Genomic DNA, 18,375 nt, shown 5'->3' on the forward strand with positions numbered 1-18,375 from the left:
CATCAAAGAGGAGGGAGATGATTTTGCTGTTAATTTTATTATTGTTACCCCATGTACTTTACAGAACCCTTTCAACCCATTATCTGATCTGCTGTTCCCCACAGCTCCAGCTCTGTGGGGTGGAGAGAGCAAAGGTTATCACGTTAGCCATGAAGAATCAGCCCCCACGTTAAATGACTCACCTGAGGCCACAGAGCCAATTTAGCCCTTGGTCTCCTAATCCCGAGGCCAGGACTTTTTCCCCTCTCCTGCACTGCCCTTGAGAAACTTGGCCCCTGGCACCAGCAGCTCCATCACTTCCCACTGGGACAGTGGACAAGCCTCATCTCTCCTTCAGCCTTCTGAGCCCCACAGAGACCGTGGCCCGCCTCCACAGGTCGGTCTCCGGTAGGGTCTGACAGCATCTAACTGATTAACACGAGGTAGAACTCTTCATGCAAGAAGAGTCTTCATCTCAGGGTAAGGCGGCTTATCTCTCAGGGAAGGGCAGATGTGACAATTCACAGTGGCTGGCACAGAAGCGCCATCTGTCAAGGCAGGATGAGGTTGGGATTGGGGGCACTGGAGACAGAAGCCCTAACGGTAGCATCTTGCGCGCACCAGGAGTGCCCACAAGCAAGGATCTCCCCTCCAGGCCCCGTCCCAGCTCGGCACACCAGGCTAAGGACCTGCTTGGTCATGTGGAAGACAAGTTTTGTCTAGACCTCACCGGAGAACTGCCCTCCCTCCCCCACCAGTTCTGTTCAGGGCTGCAAACTGACCTTGGTTTTCCCAAATGGATTGTTGGATCTGTTTTTGATGTGTATATACAAAGAATTTACTGTGGGAAAAGGGCTTGGTCTGCCTCGAAGTGCAATTTGAGTGTTTTTCCTTCTGTTGTGTGCTTATCTATCCATCTCAGGCAAGGAAATGTTCGTGACATATATTGCTTTGCCTTTTGGTGGAGGGAGTTTCTTGTATATTCTTTGTATCTTGCTGTAAATGGTCTGTGCCGTGGCCACTCTTCCTGACAGACTAAAATATGTTTGTCTTTGTCAGATAAAATAGGCTTTGGGGCTTCATATTCTAACTTTACCCCCAAATGAGAGTCCAAAATGCAAATCTTCCTTTGTCTTAGGCCAGATCTTTTTCTCTCCCCAGGTGATCCAACCACTGTTCAGGTACTGGGGGTTTTTTTTCCCCCCACTTTTAATAGTCATTTAAATACCTTATAACTACCCAGTTATCCATGATAATGAGAAGAGACCCTGGTTTTTGAAAGGCATGATTAATTTGAATAGCTCACTTTTGTCTTTAAATTCAGCCTCTTCCCCTTCAAGATCATTTATTGGTACTTCTAGCACTTGGTAAAATGGGGTTGATAGTTTTGCCTCCTTTTTTCCAAGGTGAGCCAATATTCAATAAATCGTCCTAAGGTTGGCGTAGGAAAAGTTTAAAGGGAGAGTTTGACCCAGTTACACTGTGGGAAAATCTACTAGGTCTGGAGAGGGAGGGGCATGGATTGGCAATGGAAGCTCAGACAGCCATGCACTGCTCAGGCCAGAACACCCCTGAGTTGTTGCACCTCTCCCCGGCCAGCCTTCCACCCCCTCTCCTGGAGACGCGGGCCAGGTCTGTTGACCAGCAGCAGGCGAAGCAGAGATGACCCGATGGTCCACCTCCTTCTAACTCCTTAGCCTACTTCTCTGAATGTAGTTTTTATGGAAGGAAACAGCACAGCCATAACCATAATTTTGTTATTGGCCATAGTAGAGTACAACACTGCACATACTGTTGAACTTCACCTAAAGCAATTAGTCTGAACTAGAGTATCAAGAAGGGTAATGGGTTTAAAATTAGCCTCTCAGGTTTGGTGCCTCCAGAACTCCCATGCATTGCTGGTGGGAATATAAATGAGCATAACCACTGGAAATCTGTTTGGTAATGTTTACTAAAGCTACACATATGCCAACCCTATTACCCAGCAATTTCACTTCTAGGTGTATCCGCAGTAGAAATGAGAGCTTATGTTCACTGAAAGACACATGCGAGAATATTCATTATAGCCAAAGAGTGGAAAGAACTCAAATTTCCATTGGTAGTAGAATGGGTAACTAAATGTTGGCATAGTCCTGTAGTGGAATACCACACAGCGATAACAAAGAATGAATTGTTGCTGTACCCAACTGGGATGACTCTCACAGGCCTAGCGTGGAACAAAGAAGCCAGACACAGAAGACTATATACTGCATTCTTCCATTTATGTAAAGTTCAAGAAAGTCACCTATAGTGATACATGTCAGGATAATAGTTACCTCCTGGGGGGGGTGGTAGGAGATGGATATTGATTGGGAATGGTAATGGAAGAGTTTTCTGGGGTGCTGGAAATGTTCTGTATTTTGATCTGAGGAATGGATACAGGGGTATACACAGCAGTAAAGATCTGGAGGGCTGTATACTTAAGATTAGTGCACTGGGCTCTATGTCAGTTAGACCCCCCCCTTCAGTGGGAAATCAGAGGTAGAGGGCTGAAACATACGTGTTGGTATTAGGATACTTGCGCATCTTGCCTCTGCCCTGACCTGTGGAACAGTCATCTACTACTCACTGCATGGCATGCCACCAGAGCCTGCTGCCCAGTTTCCCGGTGGGAGGTATTTTCTACATGAACGAGTCAGGGGGAAAAAAATCACCAGTCATTCCTCTGCTTGTTGCTTGGGAGCAGGACTAGAGCAGGGCAGGAATTAATATGCAGAGGAATAAGCAGGAGGCCTGCCTGCCTGTCTGCCTGTGCACATTCCCTGCTTAACGTGGGACTTAACTCTTCTAGGCTCCCTGGTCAGCCGCCCAGCTCTCTTGACAGGCTATGGAAATGATTAATGATCTTGTTCAAAGTCAGGAAAAAGCAGCGAGGGTCCTTGGCAGGGCCACGCCCTGGGTCCTGGGCCCTCACCCCTGACCAGTAGGCAGGAAGGCAGCCATGCGACTCTGTCTTGGGTCCCTGCCCCCTGATTGCTTCTGGTCTTGACTGGAATGTGCCCATTCTCTGTGGTGGGGAGGAAGTGGCCCTCCCCCCAACACTCCTGCCATCTCCCATCTTTGTCTCTAGTGCCAGAGGAGGCCATCTCCCCGCTCTGCCCTCTACCCCACTAAGCTCTGTCTCCACAGTCTGATTGCTGGTAAGACTGAGCCAAGTGCCGGGGAGCAGCTTTTGTTTAGCTCCATCTTCGCTGAAAGCTCCGGATCACAGGTTTGGCCTGCGAGCGCCAGTGCCCAGCGGCATTCCCACCTCCAAGGGTTAAAGCCCCAGGAGCCCCCACAGCTTCGCTGGGTCCGGGCCTCATAAAAGCCTTTTCCACATCTCCCTCGGGCTGCCTCAGGCTCCCCGGCTGAAATCTGATAAGGGGCCTCTTTGTTGGAACTGTCAGTCTCCTTTATTGAGGAGGGAACTGGAGACCAGCGGCATTTCTTGGGGTACAGATAAGGCCCTGGATTGCTGTCAGAGGAAGCATGATTAATTACCCTCAATCCTAGCTCCTGCTTTGATAGCAGTGACTGACAGTCCACAGGCTTCCCCATCAGGTGCTCCCGCCCCCTCTGGGAGGTGTGATGGGGGCGGAGATTCGGCCTCCTGCAGGGCCAACACTGGTGACCCACCGAGAGCTCCCTGCAGTGGCTGCTGGCCTCCTTCCTGGTTCTCTGCAGGTTGCTTTTGCATTTATTGTGGACTGAGGCCTGCCCCCTCTCAGGTGAAGAGCCTCTTTAGAGGAAGATGTAATCCAGCCCAGAGAATAGGCCAGAGACTCCCCCACAAGGCTAGAGAAAGAGCCATTGCTTATGGACTTGAACTTCACAGACCTGGTCCTAAGCCACACAGGCGCCCTTCATCGGAGAAGATCCCAAACCATCCATCTCAAGGTTACCTGGCAACATTATTTCGTAATTCAGGCAAGCTCCTAAAACCAAGTCACCTCCCTTGGTAATAGTCACAACTATCAATTTTTTTTAATTTAATTTAATTTTTTTACACAGCAGGTTCTTATTAGTTGTCCATTTTACACATATTGGTGTATATATGTCAATCGCAATCTCCCAATTCATCCTACCACCACCACCACCCCCCCACCCAAACTATCAATTTTTTTAAAAAAAATATTTATTTATTTATTTGGTTGCACCGGGTCTTATTTATTTATTTATTTTTATATTTATTTTTGGCTGTGTTGGGTCTTCGTTTTCTGTGCGAGGGCCTTCTCCAGTTGCGGCAAGCGAGGACCACTCTTCATTGCGGTGCGCGGGCCTCTTCACTATCGCGGCCTCTCCTGTTGCGGAGCACAGGCTCCAGACGCCCAGGCTCAGTAGCTGTGGCTCACGGGCCCAGTCTCTCCGCGGCATGTGGGATCCTCCCAGACCAGGGCTCGAACCCGCGTCCCCTGCACTAGCAGGCAGACTCCCAACCACTGCGCCACCAGGGAAGCCCAAAACTATCAATTTTTGTTTTAAGTTTTTATTCATAGACTCATAGGACTTTAGAACTGGAAGTCATCTGGAAGCAAATTCCTTGCTTCAGACTGACAGGGAAACTGAGGCCTGAATATTGTCGATCCCCCCCATCCCCACCCCCCAGCGTGATGTATTGGTTTTCTTTCTTGTTCAGGCAGGGAAATTCAGCTAAAAGGCCTTCTCCCCTTCTCTTCATAGTTGAGTCTCCTTGGGACAAGGGAGATGGCTGCCAGGCCCACTAAGCACAGAGCAGACTGCAGAGAGAGACCAGCCTGAGGATCCTGCCTCTCTCTTAGTTGTTGAAAGAATCGAAGCCAGGGCAAGTTTTGTGTCTGGATTGGCTGCATAATGTGAGAAAACCATGATGTCATCTAGAGCTGGCTCTCAGAATAGCTTCAGCTTTGTTTCTGACGGTACTGAGGGGCCCGCCTGCACTGGGAGCTACTTTTAGCCGTTTCGTGGAGAGCCAACCATGAGGAAGAAAATGCCCATTCCCCTTACCCACTGATCCTGGAACCGGGGTGCCTGGCCAGGCCTTAGGGGCCCTGGTGAGAGAAGTCATGACCCCCACATGCCCAGAGTGGGGCTGGGTTGCAAAGCAGCCCTGGCCTGTGTTTTCTCTCCAGCGGTGCTGGGAAGAGGTCACTCTGGGGACTTGAAATGCCACTTTGCTCCTTCATTGTCTTCTCAGGTCCGGTATCTACCTGTTTCCCTTGCCCCTGAGCAGTTCCCAGCCTAATGCAGTCACTCTCTGTGTGACTATAAAAAAGGCTAATTTTTAATGAAATTTCTACCTCTATGACATTGTTGTCTTTGAAAGAAGCCATCTCAAATGACTAGCCATTTAGTCTAGTGACTACTCCGAGCAAATCTATAATTCCTCTCTGGGGAGTTGCCTTCAGAGGCAGTTTGAGCCACACTAGATAATCTGTCATGGTTTATGGCCACACCTCATCTTCACACAAAATCAGTATAAACAGCCTGGTCACTTCATCCTATTTTCCTGGCTTGTTTCCATGAATGACCATTTCTAAAAGTAAAATACACCCTTTACATTTGAAGATTTACCGCCCTTGGAGAGAATCAAATGAAAATAGAGTAAACTCTGAAAGCTCTTCACAAACGGAGCGGTAGCTGGCTCTCCAAGGTGACAGTTCCGAAGGACAGCACTCCCTCGGCTGGACATGCCCTGCTTGGTGGTCACTCACTCAGCCACGCCTGCTCTGGGGGCATCACAGACCCAGCCCCCTTGCCCTCTTTTACACCTGTCTCGCCTTCCCTTTGGCCCCACTGAATGAAGTCACGGTTTCTTTACCGTCTCAGTCCCCAGCTCTCCATCCGTTCCTGTGCTGCCAGTTCTCTTATTGTAGGACTCGGACACAAAGGGCTTAACCACCCTGGGCCTCGGTTCCGCAGTCGTTTAATAAGGGTCGTGACCCCCTAATGAACCTGCCAGGACCTGAGAGGAGAGGGTGACTTCTGTTCAGGGCTGTCAGCAATTAGACACTTAGAGTTAGTGACAGACCCTGGTGGGCACACCACAAGCAGGAAGGAAATGCGTTTAATATTCCCAGTTGGGTTAAGACAGAGCTGGTTGCTTTGACTCTGAGAAGCAGGTTGGTTGGTTGGTTGGTTTAATCTGCATGGTAGTTTAGCTTATTAAACATTATAATATTCAAGACATGATGAAGGAAAAACGGTCCCTGCCTTCATTGAGCTTACAGTCCTCCTGGGATACCAGACGAACATATGTGAAACAAGTGTAACTATTTGCTGAACTTGTAGTGGTTATAATAGAAATTCTGAGAGGAAAGAAATCCATGTGAACTGGGGTAGTTGGAAAATTCTTCCTGGAGGGAGTGAACGTTGAAGGCCAGTGTAGAGAGGATTTGAGCACAGACAGGTCATTTTAGGCTTGATGAGGAGGGAGAGTAAAAACAAAAAGTAGAGGAGAAAGGAGCTTGGCTTTAGGGGTGAGGGTGAGAAGACCCAACTGATTGGAGTAAGAGTGAGTTGTTGGGACATGCTTGAAATACATCGTACATAATCTTCTAAGGAGTGTTGGGGAACCCGAGTCATGAGATTGAACATGTGAGGTGGGCTGGGTTGGCAGTAAGAGTCATTGTGGGTTTTTAAACTAGGAAGCGAGTAATGGCGTGAAAGTGGTGTTTTCATTAGATGGTCTGGCAGCAGCTTGCAGGTTGAGCACGTGGATTCAAAGCTGCTGGGGGCATCTGATGGTGAGCCAGCGAGGGCCTGGCCCAGGGTGGTGTCTGAGGGCCGGAGAGGAAGATGGCTTTGAGAGGGGCCTCAAAGCAGTAATCGGTGAGCCTCCCGACAGCCTAAAGGTGGGTGAGAGAGGAGGGAGAGGAGCCAGTGCTGCCTCGGAGGTCTACCCAAGACCTCAAAGAATGATGGTGCTGCTGGAAGAAGAGGAAGTGATGGGAAATGGGAGCTGGCCTAGGGGATGAAGGTGAGCTCATTGTGAACATCTGACCTGGAAGTGAAGAGGTCACATGTATGAAGATGTTCTGGAAGCTTCTGGAATTGAGAGCTTTGGGGTCTTGTGTGAGGGGGCCTTGGGAGTGGTCCTCCCAGACTCTCCAGGTGATGCCCTGAGGGTATGAACTCGCCAAGGCCATGAGCGTGCTCGGGCAGACAGGCCTGCAAAGAAGGGAGACCTCAGCCGTGTCCTGCCAGGAGGCCAGTTCTGCTGCATGAGACTCTTGTGCTTATGACAGGAATAAGGTCTACTATCCAGAACAGCACAGGGAGAAGAAGTTAACCAACACGCGAGCTGTCGTGTCTTAGGAGCATGCCAGCAGTCCTCTGATACTTCACCAATGAACCTTTGAACTTAACTCTATGGCCCTTTTGTCCTTGACCCTCCAAAGATCAGCCGGTCAAGACAAAGGTCTTCAAGACCTCTAGCTCCCTCTCCACACTGAGAAGAGAGGCCCGGTCCCACCATAGCAGTGCCACGTGTTCGTGCTCACGCTACTTCCTCCTCATAAACGTGGGACCCTTCACTCCACTCTGGCTTGAATTACCCTATAAAAGAGTTGGTGAGGCCAGTGTTCTAGAGCTGAGAAGAAAATGCCATTCCTTGAGGGGAAAGAAGCAGGAGGAGCTGAAACAAACAGCCCTTCTCTAATCAAGCTGGCCTAACTCCACCAGGCAGTCAGTGAGACCTCAGCAAGCCTCGGGGGGGCCACGACACAGGAGGAGCAGCCTATGTACAGTAAAAGGACTTGCCATCAAAAGGCAACAAGTCTCATACCCTGCCCTGGACGGTGACCCTTCCTGCTGGAATTCTCCCCTCTGACCTCCAGATCATTAATCCCGAGGCTGCCAAATGACAGTCATCCATCACGCCTCCTGACGAGCATCCCAGCCGCCCGAGAAAGGAGCCTGGCCCCGCCCTCCCTGCCGTCCCCCGGTGCTCATTAGTGGGCCTTCCTGCTCGGTGCCAGGTTTCCTAATCAAGTCCCTGGCTCCTCTCACTTCCCTTCGGGGCCAGTGGGCGGAAGCGGCTCTGACCCTCCCTCTTTCAGAGGCCAGGGAGGGGTTGGAGTGATTAGCGGGGAGAGAATTGTTGAGTGGCTTTTCATCCCCCTGGAGGCCTGTGTGCCCAGCAGCTCCTTTGACATGGTGGGGACACAGGAGAGAAAAAACCATTTCTCCGTCCTGCAGCAGGAGAAGAGATGAAGAGAAAACAGGCAGTAGGCAAACAAAAACACGGTTATAAACTGCACTGAGAGCTGCAAAAGAGAAGCCCAGGAAGCTCTCCAGGTGGACAATGGGGCAGGACCTCACCTGTCTTGGGAGTCAGGGAAAGACTTCCCTGAGGAGGCAGCTGAACGGCTTCTGAAGGCTCCAGAGGACTGAGTTGCCAAATCATTAGGAAAGAATCTGGAATCATACTGCTAGCCAAAAAAAAAAAAAAATCTTTGAAGTCATTTAGTCTGGCCCTCTTATTTACAGATGGGAAACAGACCCAGAGAGGCTGTGTGTTTTACCCAAGGCCACACAGCCTGTGAGTTGGACCTATCTTTCTGTTCTTCCCAAGGAGAACTGGCAGCTAGTCTGATAGCTTCCAGGCTTTGGGAGTTTGAGTCAAATTATACTTCTAAGCAGATTTATGAACATATTTCCAACTCAGCAAAAGGTGGGCATCCACAGATGTCTTCTTTCTCTGCATGGTAATGACACAACCCTCTGTTTCTCTCTTCGCACAATCACAGGGACCCCCATCAACCGAATCCCCATCATGGCCAAGCAGATCCTGGACCTATATATGCTGTATAAGCTGGTGACAGAGAAGGGGGGCCTGGTGGAGATCATCAACAAGAAGATCTGGAGGGAGATCACCAAAGGCCTGAACCTGCCCACATCCATCACCAGCGCCGCCTTCACCCTGAGGACCCAGTGAGTGGCCAGAGCCTTGGGGAAAGGAAGCTAAGGCTGGAGAAAGGGGATGCTTTAACCTAGAGGAAAGGAAGGAAGGAAATTCCACTGTATAGTGAGCAAGATGGGCGGAATTCCTGAAAGGGCCAGGAGCTTTCTGAGATGAACCCCTCCCTAACCTAAGTAATCCTGAGAGCGCCCCTTCCCAAGCATCTCCTGTGTGCTGCTGCTTCACTGTTCTGTTTCATTCAAACCTCACCAGCAACCCTGTCAAGAAGGTTTTTGTCCCTGTTTCCCAGACAACAAGAACTAAGTCTCAGAGGTTAGATCGTTTGGTCAGAGCCATACCAGCTAGTAAGTGTTCAGGCTGAAGAGTCACGCCTGGGCTTCTGTCTCTGAAATCCACGCTTTTTCCAGGACGTCGTCTCCCACACAGCGCCTCCACCCTAAGCCTGGCCCTTCCTACCTGACACTCAGCTTGCCCAGCAACAGCGGACCCAGAGGAAGGCAGGCAGGCTGGCCCCACTGGGACTGGTGACCTGTTTTTCTACCCATTTGAGTTAATTACAAGGGTGATAGAAGCAGTGAGAACAGGAGGAGCACTGGCGAATGAGGGCCAGAGGGGAATCTGTTCTTTCAGAACTCTGGACGTTGTTCTGTGAAAAATACGGAAAGATCAGCCATGTATAGGTTAGGTGGCATGTTAAGGCCTTGTTGAAAAGTAGAAGGGTTTTATCTAGTGAAACTGTTCCAGGAGAAGTTGGGAACAGAGCAATATCCAGCATAGCAGTCCTTCTCCCAAGGTTCTTGGGTAGCGAATTGCTTCTTGGGGCATCTGACACAAAGAGGGACAGCACTTCTAGGTCCACACACAGTGGGAAGAATTGCTCCTGTCTGACCAGCCTGACTCAGAACGGTTAGGAGATCAAGGAGCCAGAAAGACATTGCAAAACATGGCATTTCTCATTTCTCCCAGGGCACTAGAAAGGCGCCACACAAACATGAAACGTTAGCGAAAATATCTATTTCCCTAATGAACCGTGCCTCCACTTCGAGCTGCGTTTAGAATTGGGTAGCAGTTAGAGGGCCTGGGGTGGGGCATCGCTGTCCGGGAGGTTCCTCTTCCATCGGGTGCACCAGGTTGTGCTCCTTTGTCCTAGAGGACAGAGCCTGCCCCACAGAGCCCGCTTCCAGAGGCCCATCGACTTAAACTGGGCAGTCCTCATGCCACATTTTGGATGACTCTGGCTTCCTTCCTTCCTTCCCTCCAGGTATATGAAGTATCTCTATGCCTACGAGTGTGAGAAGAAAGCCTTGAGCTCCCCGGCCGAGCTCCAGGCAGCCATTGACGGCAACCGGAGGGAGGGCCGCCGGCCCAGCTACAGCTCCTCCCTCTTTGGCTACTCGCCCGCTGCTGCCTCTGCCGCTGCCGCTGGGGCCCCTGCCCTCCTCTCCCCACCCAAGATCCGCTTCCCCATCCTCGGGCTGGGCTCCGGCAGTGGCACCAATGCCAGTGGCCCTCGGATATCCCCAGCAACCACTCTCAGGAAAGGTCTGCAGGGCCCTTGTGAGGAGGAAGGGCAGGGAGGAAGGACGCCAAGTTCCCTGGGTCCAAGACACAGGTGGGAGGGTGGGTTATGGGTTGGGTCCAGCTCTGGTGCCTTTGTCAGGTGATGGAGTCCCAGTGACAACCGTGCACGTGCCAAATCGCCTGGCTGTGCCCGTGACCTTGGCCAGCCAGCAGGCGGGTACCCGGACGGCCACGCTGGAGCAGCTGCGGGAGCGGCTGGAGTCGGGGGAGCCCCCTGAGAAGAAGGCGTCCAGGCTGTCAGAGGAGGAGCAGCGCCTGGTGCAGCAGGCCTTCCAGCGCAACTTCTTCAGCATGGCGCGGCAGCTGCCCATGAAGATCAGGATCAACGGCAGGGGTGAGCGCCGGGCGCAGGCGCCAAACCCCGGCTCCATTCGAGGGCCCGTTTACGTCCCGGGGACTGGGGTGGAGCCCCTCCAGGTTCTGCCCCCCTGGCCCCCAGATGGATCTAGAGGCCAAAGAGCCACCTGAGGCTTTGGTGGCCACAGAGATCTCAGTTCACCAAAGCTGAAGTCATTTTCCAGGGGACCTGCAGTTGCCTCAGGCGTGCCCTGTTCTCTAGCAAAGAGGAAAAGCAGTTGTTCAAGGAGGAGGAGCAGGAGACCTTGAGGGACAGCTGCTGTGTCTTCCCTGTCCCCTCCTGCCTTTTGATCTGTCTCAATTAAAGGGCTCGCCCTTCACCCCCGTGCCTCACCGTCTGGGAGAAAGACAGCACCTCCGTTCCGGAGGCTCAGTTAGGGGCCAGAGCTGCCTCAGGCCAGGCTGCCGGTGACCCCCGGGAGAGAGGGCAGGAGGAAATACAAGTTTGGCAGCATAACTGGCATCTTTTCCCTTCCCTTCCACATTTTTCAGGTGCCCCACCTTCTCCCCGGCCCCCCCGAACCACACACTCCACATCCCTTGTTCCCCTTTCTCCTCTTTCCCCCTCACACACATTTTCTTTGCCATTCTTGACTCTGTCTCAGAACAAACATGAGCAGGCTCGTGTTGGGAAGAAATCGGGTGTGAAGAGAGCTGTGCGTGTTCCCAGGCAGCCCCTCCCCGTCCCTCTCCCCCCCGGCGAGGAGCCGAAGGGAACTGGAGGCGACAGCCCAGACAGCAGGGCTCTGCCCTCTTTACCCACTCAGGCCAGGTGCCCCTGGCCCTGCACAAGCCAGAGGCTAGTAGATGAGGCAGCTCATCTGGAAGAATTCTTGGCTCTCAACATCATGAAAGGGCAGAGGCCCTGTGTGCCAGCGCCTGCAGCCTTCCACAAACCACGGATGGCTCAGATTGAGAGGGAGTGCCAGGTGCTGGGCAGGTAGACCCTCTCCTTGAGGACCTCCCAGCCTGGTTACGGGGAGGAGGCAAGGCGAATCCTCAGAGGAAGGGACTGGGTCTTAGTGACCTCTGATGCCCCACCCGGTGGATAGTGGCTGCTCAGGGTTTGCTGAATCGTGTTGAAAGCATCAGTGCGCAGCTGCGAGCTGAGGTCAGCCTCCTTGTCTATGTGATCCCTCTTCTCTGAGAGCAGAGGGAGTTGGGAAGGTGAAGTGGTTCAGTGGAGAAAGCCAGCCGTAGGACGTTCACCAGCCTGGTTCTCCTGCCACACCTTACACTCGGCCGAAGGTTATCCAGGTGCTTTCTAACTCTGGGAGGCCTCAGCCTGCTGTGGCCAGGCCGGGAGGGCGGGAAAGCCTTGGAGGGAATGACAGAAATGCCGGAGGGCTTGACCGGGCCTGCTGTCTCCCTTGTCCCCAGCAGAGGACAGAGCAGAGGCCTCGGCTGCAGCACTGAACCTGACCACGAGCAGCATTGGGAGCATCAACATGTCTGTGGACATCGACGGCACCACTTATGCAGGTGAGGCTCTTGGCGCTCTGAAGGAGGTCAGCCTAGAGACACGCGGGCCTCCATTTCCTCGCCCTCCCACCTCTCCAGCCTCCTGTGCCGCATGCCTGCCTTCAGCTCCCCCCCAGGCCTACCGCATTGCTGCACCAGCCTCCAGCACGTTCGTCGCCTCTCTCTGTTCTTTGTTCTCTCAGATTTCCTCTGCCTGCCACACCGTCTCCTCCTCGTCATGTGGCCACTTTTTCTAAAAAGTCCAGGCATGCTCTCCCGCCAGAGCTTCTCCTTACCCACTTTCCCCTGCCCTCCAAAGCCGCCTTTTTACCCCACAACACACTGGGTACACTTCACTTAGAGCCTTTGTGACATTTCAGCAAAATGACTCTGTCCCCCTCACCAGCCTGTAAGCACCTGCAGGCAGGGCAGTGTCGTCACCTAGCGCAGTGTCCAGCATGGAGCCTCTTCGCCCAGAGTTAGGCGGCAATAGATACAGTGGAATGAACTGAACCCCTGAACCTGTCCGTCCTCTGCCCATGTGCTCACACTTCCTTCTCCCCGCCCCCACTCGCTCAGGTGTGCTGTTTGCCCAGAAACCTGTGGTCCACCTCATCGCAGGATCCGCTCCCCAGAGCATCGGCAGCAGCGCCAGCAGCAGCAGCAGTTCTCACTGCTCGCCAAGTCCTACCTCGTCTCGGGGCACCCCCAGTGCAGAGCCCTCCACCAGCTGGTCCCTCTGAGGGGCAGGACCCAGCTCCCAACTCCCTCCACCCTCCCATCGAGAGTGGAGGAAGTTGATGCACAGAATTTACCTCATCTCATGGAGCCCACATCAAACACCGTTTGGCCAGATGTTGAGAGTTTGGACCTGTCCGTCTGTCTAGGCTCCACCAGGTCCTGCTGTACTCTAGAGGCAAGGAGAGGCTGGAGGGGCCTGACAGGGCAGCGTTGTCCAATCAGGGATTGTCCTGGAGAACTGGGCGGGGTCTGTGGGCGTCCAGCTTCCTCCAGGGCTCCCAGGCCACCTCCCATCCCGGGCACAATGTATTGACAATCTGTAAGCTGACACAGGGCTGGAGGCCCTCCACATCCCTTCCCCTTTAATTTATTTCCCTTCCCCTGCCTTCTGCCATGACCCCAGGGTCACTGGTCTCTTCCCCTGCTCAGTCCCCCAATCTTTGACTCCACTGTGGGGCTGCTAGGAGCCAAGAGCATGTCTTTGTGGCCCTTCTCTGCTGAGCATGGCATGGGGTCCTCCCAGCCCACCTTGCCTCCCATGTTTGGTTCTTGGGGTGTGGGTCTCTCAAATTCAAGTCTTGAAGCAGTCCTCAGGGCCCCATATCCCCCTTTTAATGGTCCCCAAGACAGGGATCATGAGGGCAGTTCCTCAGGACCCAGGGCCTGCTGGGCATCTGCTGAGGGAGAGGCAGAGCCTCAGGGGCTGCCCAGGCAGGCCCTGGCACCCACTCCACTGACCCTTTTCTGACCCTCCCAGACCTCACACCCCCACTCATCCCTGTTGGCCAGCTCTCCCAGGAAACAGCCCACTTGTCCCTTGGGCCCCTCTTCTTCTCGTGGGGCCCAAACCTGCCAATGTCAGGTTCATTGAAATACCTCAGATTTGTAACTGTTGATGTTTGATTCTTCAGGAAGTATTTGCATCTCTGAAATCTTTTTTATATGTGTTTGCTGACTTTTGTGTTTTTTTTTACTTTAAAATTTTTATTGTGGTTATTGTAGCACCAAAGAAATGAAAGCAGATCACCCCCAAAGCCGAGCAAATGATTTGGTACCCCAGCCCCTCCGGCCCTTCCCTAAGACCCCAGTGAGGGTGCGAGCGAGGCAGCAGGAGAGATGACTCAGGGATCACAGTGGCAGGAGGAGGTGGAACGGAGAGGCCCGCTCTCACGCAGGTTGGATCGTGAAACCACACCGGTTCTCAAGATGGCCCTTGACCCATTTCCCACCAGAGCAGGGCAGTCCCAAACCCCAGCGCCCAGCTCGCCAGGGTGGGGGCAGGCCATCTTCCCTTCACTCAACATTCCCACCTCAGGGCAGGAGCGGGCTGTGGAGGCCATGGGCCTTGGAGAAGTCGAGCTGCCCCAGAGGGTGAGGAGATGCTGAAAGAGCTCTGTCTCTCCTCTTGGACCCTGGGGTGGACTGGGCTGTTCCTGTGTCATAAAAAAGAGGTAATTCTCACACAAGGCTCACTTCTCAATCGAGTAAGCCCTGCAGTGTTCAGTGGAACCCCACCCGCTGTGATATCGTCGCGCTGTGGCGCTGGGAGACCATGGTGGCACAAGCCCACGCACAACTAACGCTCAGTCCATCTAGGAAAGGAAAGGGAAATCATACGCTTGAGCACAAAACGCATACCTCAGCCCAGTGAGCTGCAGCTGCACTGACTGCATCTTCTCTCCCTTCCCTAGCCCTCCACACTGTCTCACACTCACACATACTCACACACACAGCCCCATCCACTGGGGGCTGACCCTCTCCTGGCCTCACCAGGCCGGCGCAGGGCCTGGCAGAGAAGGGCCTCTGAGGTCTGTGTCAGGGAGGAGCCCGGTTGGCTGGCGCTGGGCCCACTTGAAGGCATCGCAGACATTTGGCCAGTGTGTCTTTCTCAGGGCTTTGGTCACAAAGGACGGACTCTTCCCACCTGGAGGACACAGGGGTGGTGCACTGTGTCTTCCTGGTTGTTGGATCCTCTCCCTTTCCTCAGGCAGCTTGCCCAGCTTGCCCTCTCAGCAGGCCCCCGCTGCCCTCAGGGGCAACAGCAGGGTCTCAGCCTGAAAGCCCGAGGGTGGGAGCGCCGGCAGGTGCCCCCAGAATGGGGCCCTGGGCCAAGAGGAGCTCTCCTGACGGTGCAGCCCTGAGGTCACATGGCAGCCATTGGCCAGGGCCGCTCCGTCCCCTACCCTTCCCCATCTTACTTGTATTTAACCAGGAAAAAATGTGATAGCACATGGGTAGCCTAGGCAGTGGATAAATACCTCAGAAGTCCTCTTGCAGCAAGTGTCTGTATATGTTGTGGTCATTTTCTATCTTACATGTTCTCGAATGTTTATATTTCAATAAACCTCTACCTCTTCACACAAGCAGGTCTCGCAGGCGCTTTCAGTGACTCTTTCATTTGACAGTACTAGGGAAGAGGCGAGGACCTTCAGAATAAAAGGGGCTAAGTGAACTACTCCTCTGATCCCTTAATTTTTCCTAACCCTTCTCTTCTTCGCTGCTCACCCATCGTTTTCCCAAAGCGCTTACTCTCAGCCTGTCTTCTGTATTAGCCGGGCACCGCTGATGTTGCATGATCACCAAAACTGACTCCCCTAGTGTCACGCGAGGGTCCCAGCAGGCACAGGGCCGGGGGTCTCCTCCATGAACAAGCCCTCTTTGAGCTCCTGCTGAATAAGTACACTCCCCACGCTCACAGAGCTCATACTCTTGTCTGGGAGGCACACACGACTCTAGACAAAAACCGAGTCTTTAGAATACAGCATGACTGGGACCAGTGGGGTAGATAAATGCTGGAGCAGCTCACTAGGGAATCTCTGGAAGGCTTCCCAGCAGCGGACATTTCAGCTAGAAGAATGAGGTGGCCAACTGGAGACGTGAGGAAGAGCAGAGGAAGTGATACATGTGGAAGCTCGGTGGCATCAAAGGACCTGCCATTGGGGAACTGTGGGCAGTGCCTAGGGTTGGGGTGTGCTGGAAAGAAGTGTGGCTGGGGCCAGGATGGAGCCCAGGCTAAGGAATTTGGGCACCATCCTCTGAGCATCGGGACCCTGCTGACATGTTTTAAGGAGGACATAGGCTTAGAAAGAGGCTTTTCTAGAAGGGTGATCTGGAGCTGGGAGACATTCTAGGCATGGACACCCTGGGACACTGCCACTGAAACAGGCCTATACCCAGACTGCTCAGCCTTTTTCTCTGCCACGATGCGCATCGTATGGGCACAACCTGGTTTTGGCAAAACCAAAAGAAATGGGCAGAGAAGTAAAGCACTGGGTGGGTTTGTGATTGCCCTCCTCCATCCATAACAACATATACCTCGCCTGTCTGTAACCTCTGAGGCACAGGTGGGGTTCTCTCTGCCATTTTGAAGTGCTAGAAAGTGAGGGTGACACTGGGACAGTCTTGAACCTCTCACTGATTCTTTAAAATCTTTTGAAAGAAATAACCAACCCTTTAGTACTTTAATTACTAAGCAATAGTTGGGATCACACATCACAACCTCCTGTGACACACCAGGGGGCTGCCACATGGAGATTCAGTGGGCCTGGTATAGGAGGCGGCCCAGAGATGAGGAGAAGCAGGGTCCAGAGACATATGAGATAGAAAAAGTATGGAGTGGATGTGAGGGGATGCTGAGGGAGAAGTGGCAGCTGAATAAGCCTCCTGATAGAGATGGAGAATCTGAGAAGAACAAGGCACTGAGCCACTGCAATTCCATCCCACTCTAAATTAACAGAAAAAAATATAGGAGAATATCTAAGACCTCGAGAAAAGGAAGAATTCCTCAAACTAGACCCTCCGAAAAAAGTTCATCAAAAGGTACCATAGATAAAAAGACAAACTGGGAGGAGATACTTGTAACACACAACTAGTCAGAATTTCTTTCTTTTTTAAATGCTTATTGTTAAGACAAAAGCAAAAAGGATTGAGGAGAGGGGGCAAAGTCATGAACAGGTGTCTGGCAGAAGAGGAAATAAAATGGTCCTCATTAGTAATCAGGGAATTGCACAAAAAACCATTCCACACCATCAGATTGGCACAAACTGTAGTCTTAAAATACCAGGCCTTGGCGAGGATGGGGAGCAATGGGAACTCTCACAGATTGCCGGGGGGAGTGTAAATTAGCCTAACTCTGGAAAACACTTCGGCTGTACCTAGTAAAGTGGAACGTGCCCACGCCCTGGGGCCCAGCAATTGTGCTCCCAGGTTTGTACCCCAGAGGAACTCTGAACGTGTGCCCCAGGACATGGGATGGCACTGATGGTAATAAGAAGGCTGTGAAATTACCAATTACTGAACACTGGTGTATGCCAGGTGTGGTTTAAGTTCTTTGCGTGAATTAACTCGTTTGCTCCTCTACACATTTATGAATTTGGAGGCGCGGAGAGGTTGAGTAACTAGCACGAGGTCCCAGAGCTGTGAGAAGAGCAGTCGGTGGCTACGGGGTCCAGAATCTGCCCTAACCACGAGCGAGGCAAAGCACTCTGTGCTCAGTGTCTCATTTAACACTGCACCCATAGACCTGTGAGGCAGTGACTTTGTTCATTTTACAGATGAAGAAACTGAAGAGCAGAAGTGTGCACGAGGTCACATACGTAGTGAATGGCAGGGCTGGGAACGGACTCTTAATGCAGCTGTCCAACTTCTCCCGCAGATGCCTCTTTTCAGTTAGGTCAGGGGTAACCCAGCGCGGTGACGAGAGGGAAGCAGAGGACGCGGGGAGGGGGGTCTGATCATCCCACGTCTCGGCTCTGGCTACACCCGACCCCCCAAGCCTCGCACAACAGGGGGGTCACCTGAGGGACATGAGCATCTCCGGGACCAGCTTTCCCAGCCAGGAGCCGCAGCTTCCCCCACCTCATTGGCCAGGGCTGGGCATGTGCCCTCCGCGCAGCCAATGGGGCGAGCGGGGGTGGGGGGCGGCTGGGAAGGGCCTGGGGCCGACAGCGTCTCCGCCCGCCTCCCTGTGAAATGAAGTGCCGGTTACTGCCCGGAAAGGAGGGGGAGTTGGTGGCTTGGGACTTCTGAAAGAGAAGGTTTGTAATCACCACCGGAAGGAAGGGGAGAAGGAACCGACCAGACCAGCAGGACTGGGAAGAGTGGGAGCCCCCGCTGCGCTTGGAGACAGTGAGTACAAACCCCGTCAGCAGCTGGGACACAGGGACACACAAGAAGGCAAAGGGGTAGTGGGGTGGCCTTCTGTGCCAGGGGAACAAACCGGAGCCGGGTCTGAGATACGACGGTGGAGGGCAATGCTCCGCCTATCGGGAGGGCCTTTGGGACAGGGGGACAGCCATCTGGTTTGGAGGCATTCCCTCGTAAGGGACCCAAATCGC

At 52.9% G+C, this 18,375-nt stretch overlaps 1 protein-coding gene across 8 annotated transcripts in view; it reads left to right on the plus strand.

Moving 5' to 3' along the window:
- The window catches only part of ARID3B (AT-rich interaction domain 3B), a 63,523-nt gene that overhangs the window by 35,086 nt on the left and 10,062 nt on the right, over positions 1 to 18,375 (plus strand). Inside the window, exons 5-10 of one of the 8 annotated variants that reach the window (XR_014260622.1) lie at positions 8,727 to 8,910; positions 10,161 to 10,441; positions 10,560 to 10,814; positions 12,218 to 12,319; positions 12,878 to 13,214; positions 14,042 to 15,402. Coding sequence is in view for 7 of the 8 variants with exons in the window: in XM_082449952.1 (XP_082306078.1) it covers positions 8,727 to 8,910; positions 10,161 to 10,441; positions 10,560 to 10,814; positions 12,218 to 12,319; positions 12,878 to 13,041 (986 nt within the window). In the remaining variant the exon portion in view is untranslated. Of the gene's footprint in view, positions 1 to 8,726; positions 8,911 to 10,160; positions 10,442 to 10,559; positions 10,815 to 12,217; positions 12,320 to 12,877; positions 15,403 to 17,592; positions 17,717 to 18,375 lie in introns of those variants that run through there. The other 7 variants (XM_082449954.1, XM_082449952.1, XM_082449957.1 and 4 more) reach the window with 7 other exon arrangements.

This window comes from Balaenoptera physalus (genome assembly GCF_965194825.1).
Source record: "Balaenoptera physalus genome assembly, chromosome: 2".
Taxonomy (NCBI): domain Eukaryota; kingdom Metazoa; phylum Chordata; class Mammalia; order Artiodactyla; family Balaenopteridae; genus Balaenoptera; species Balaenoptera physalus.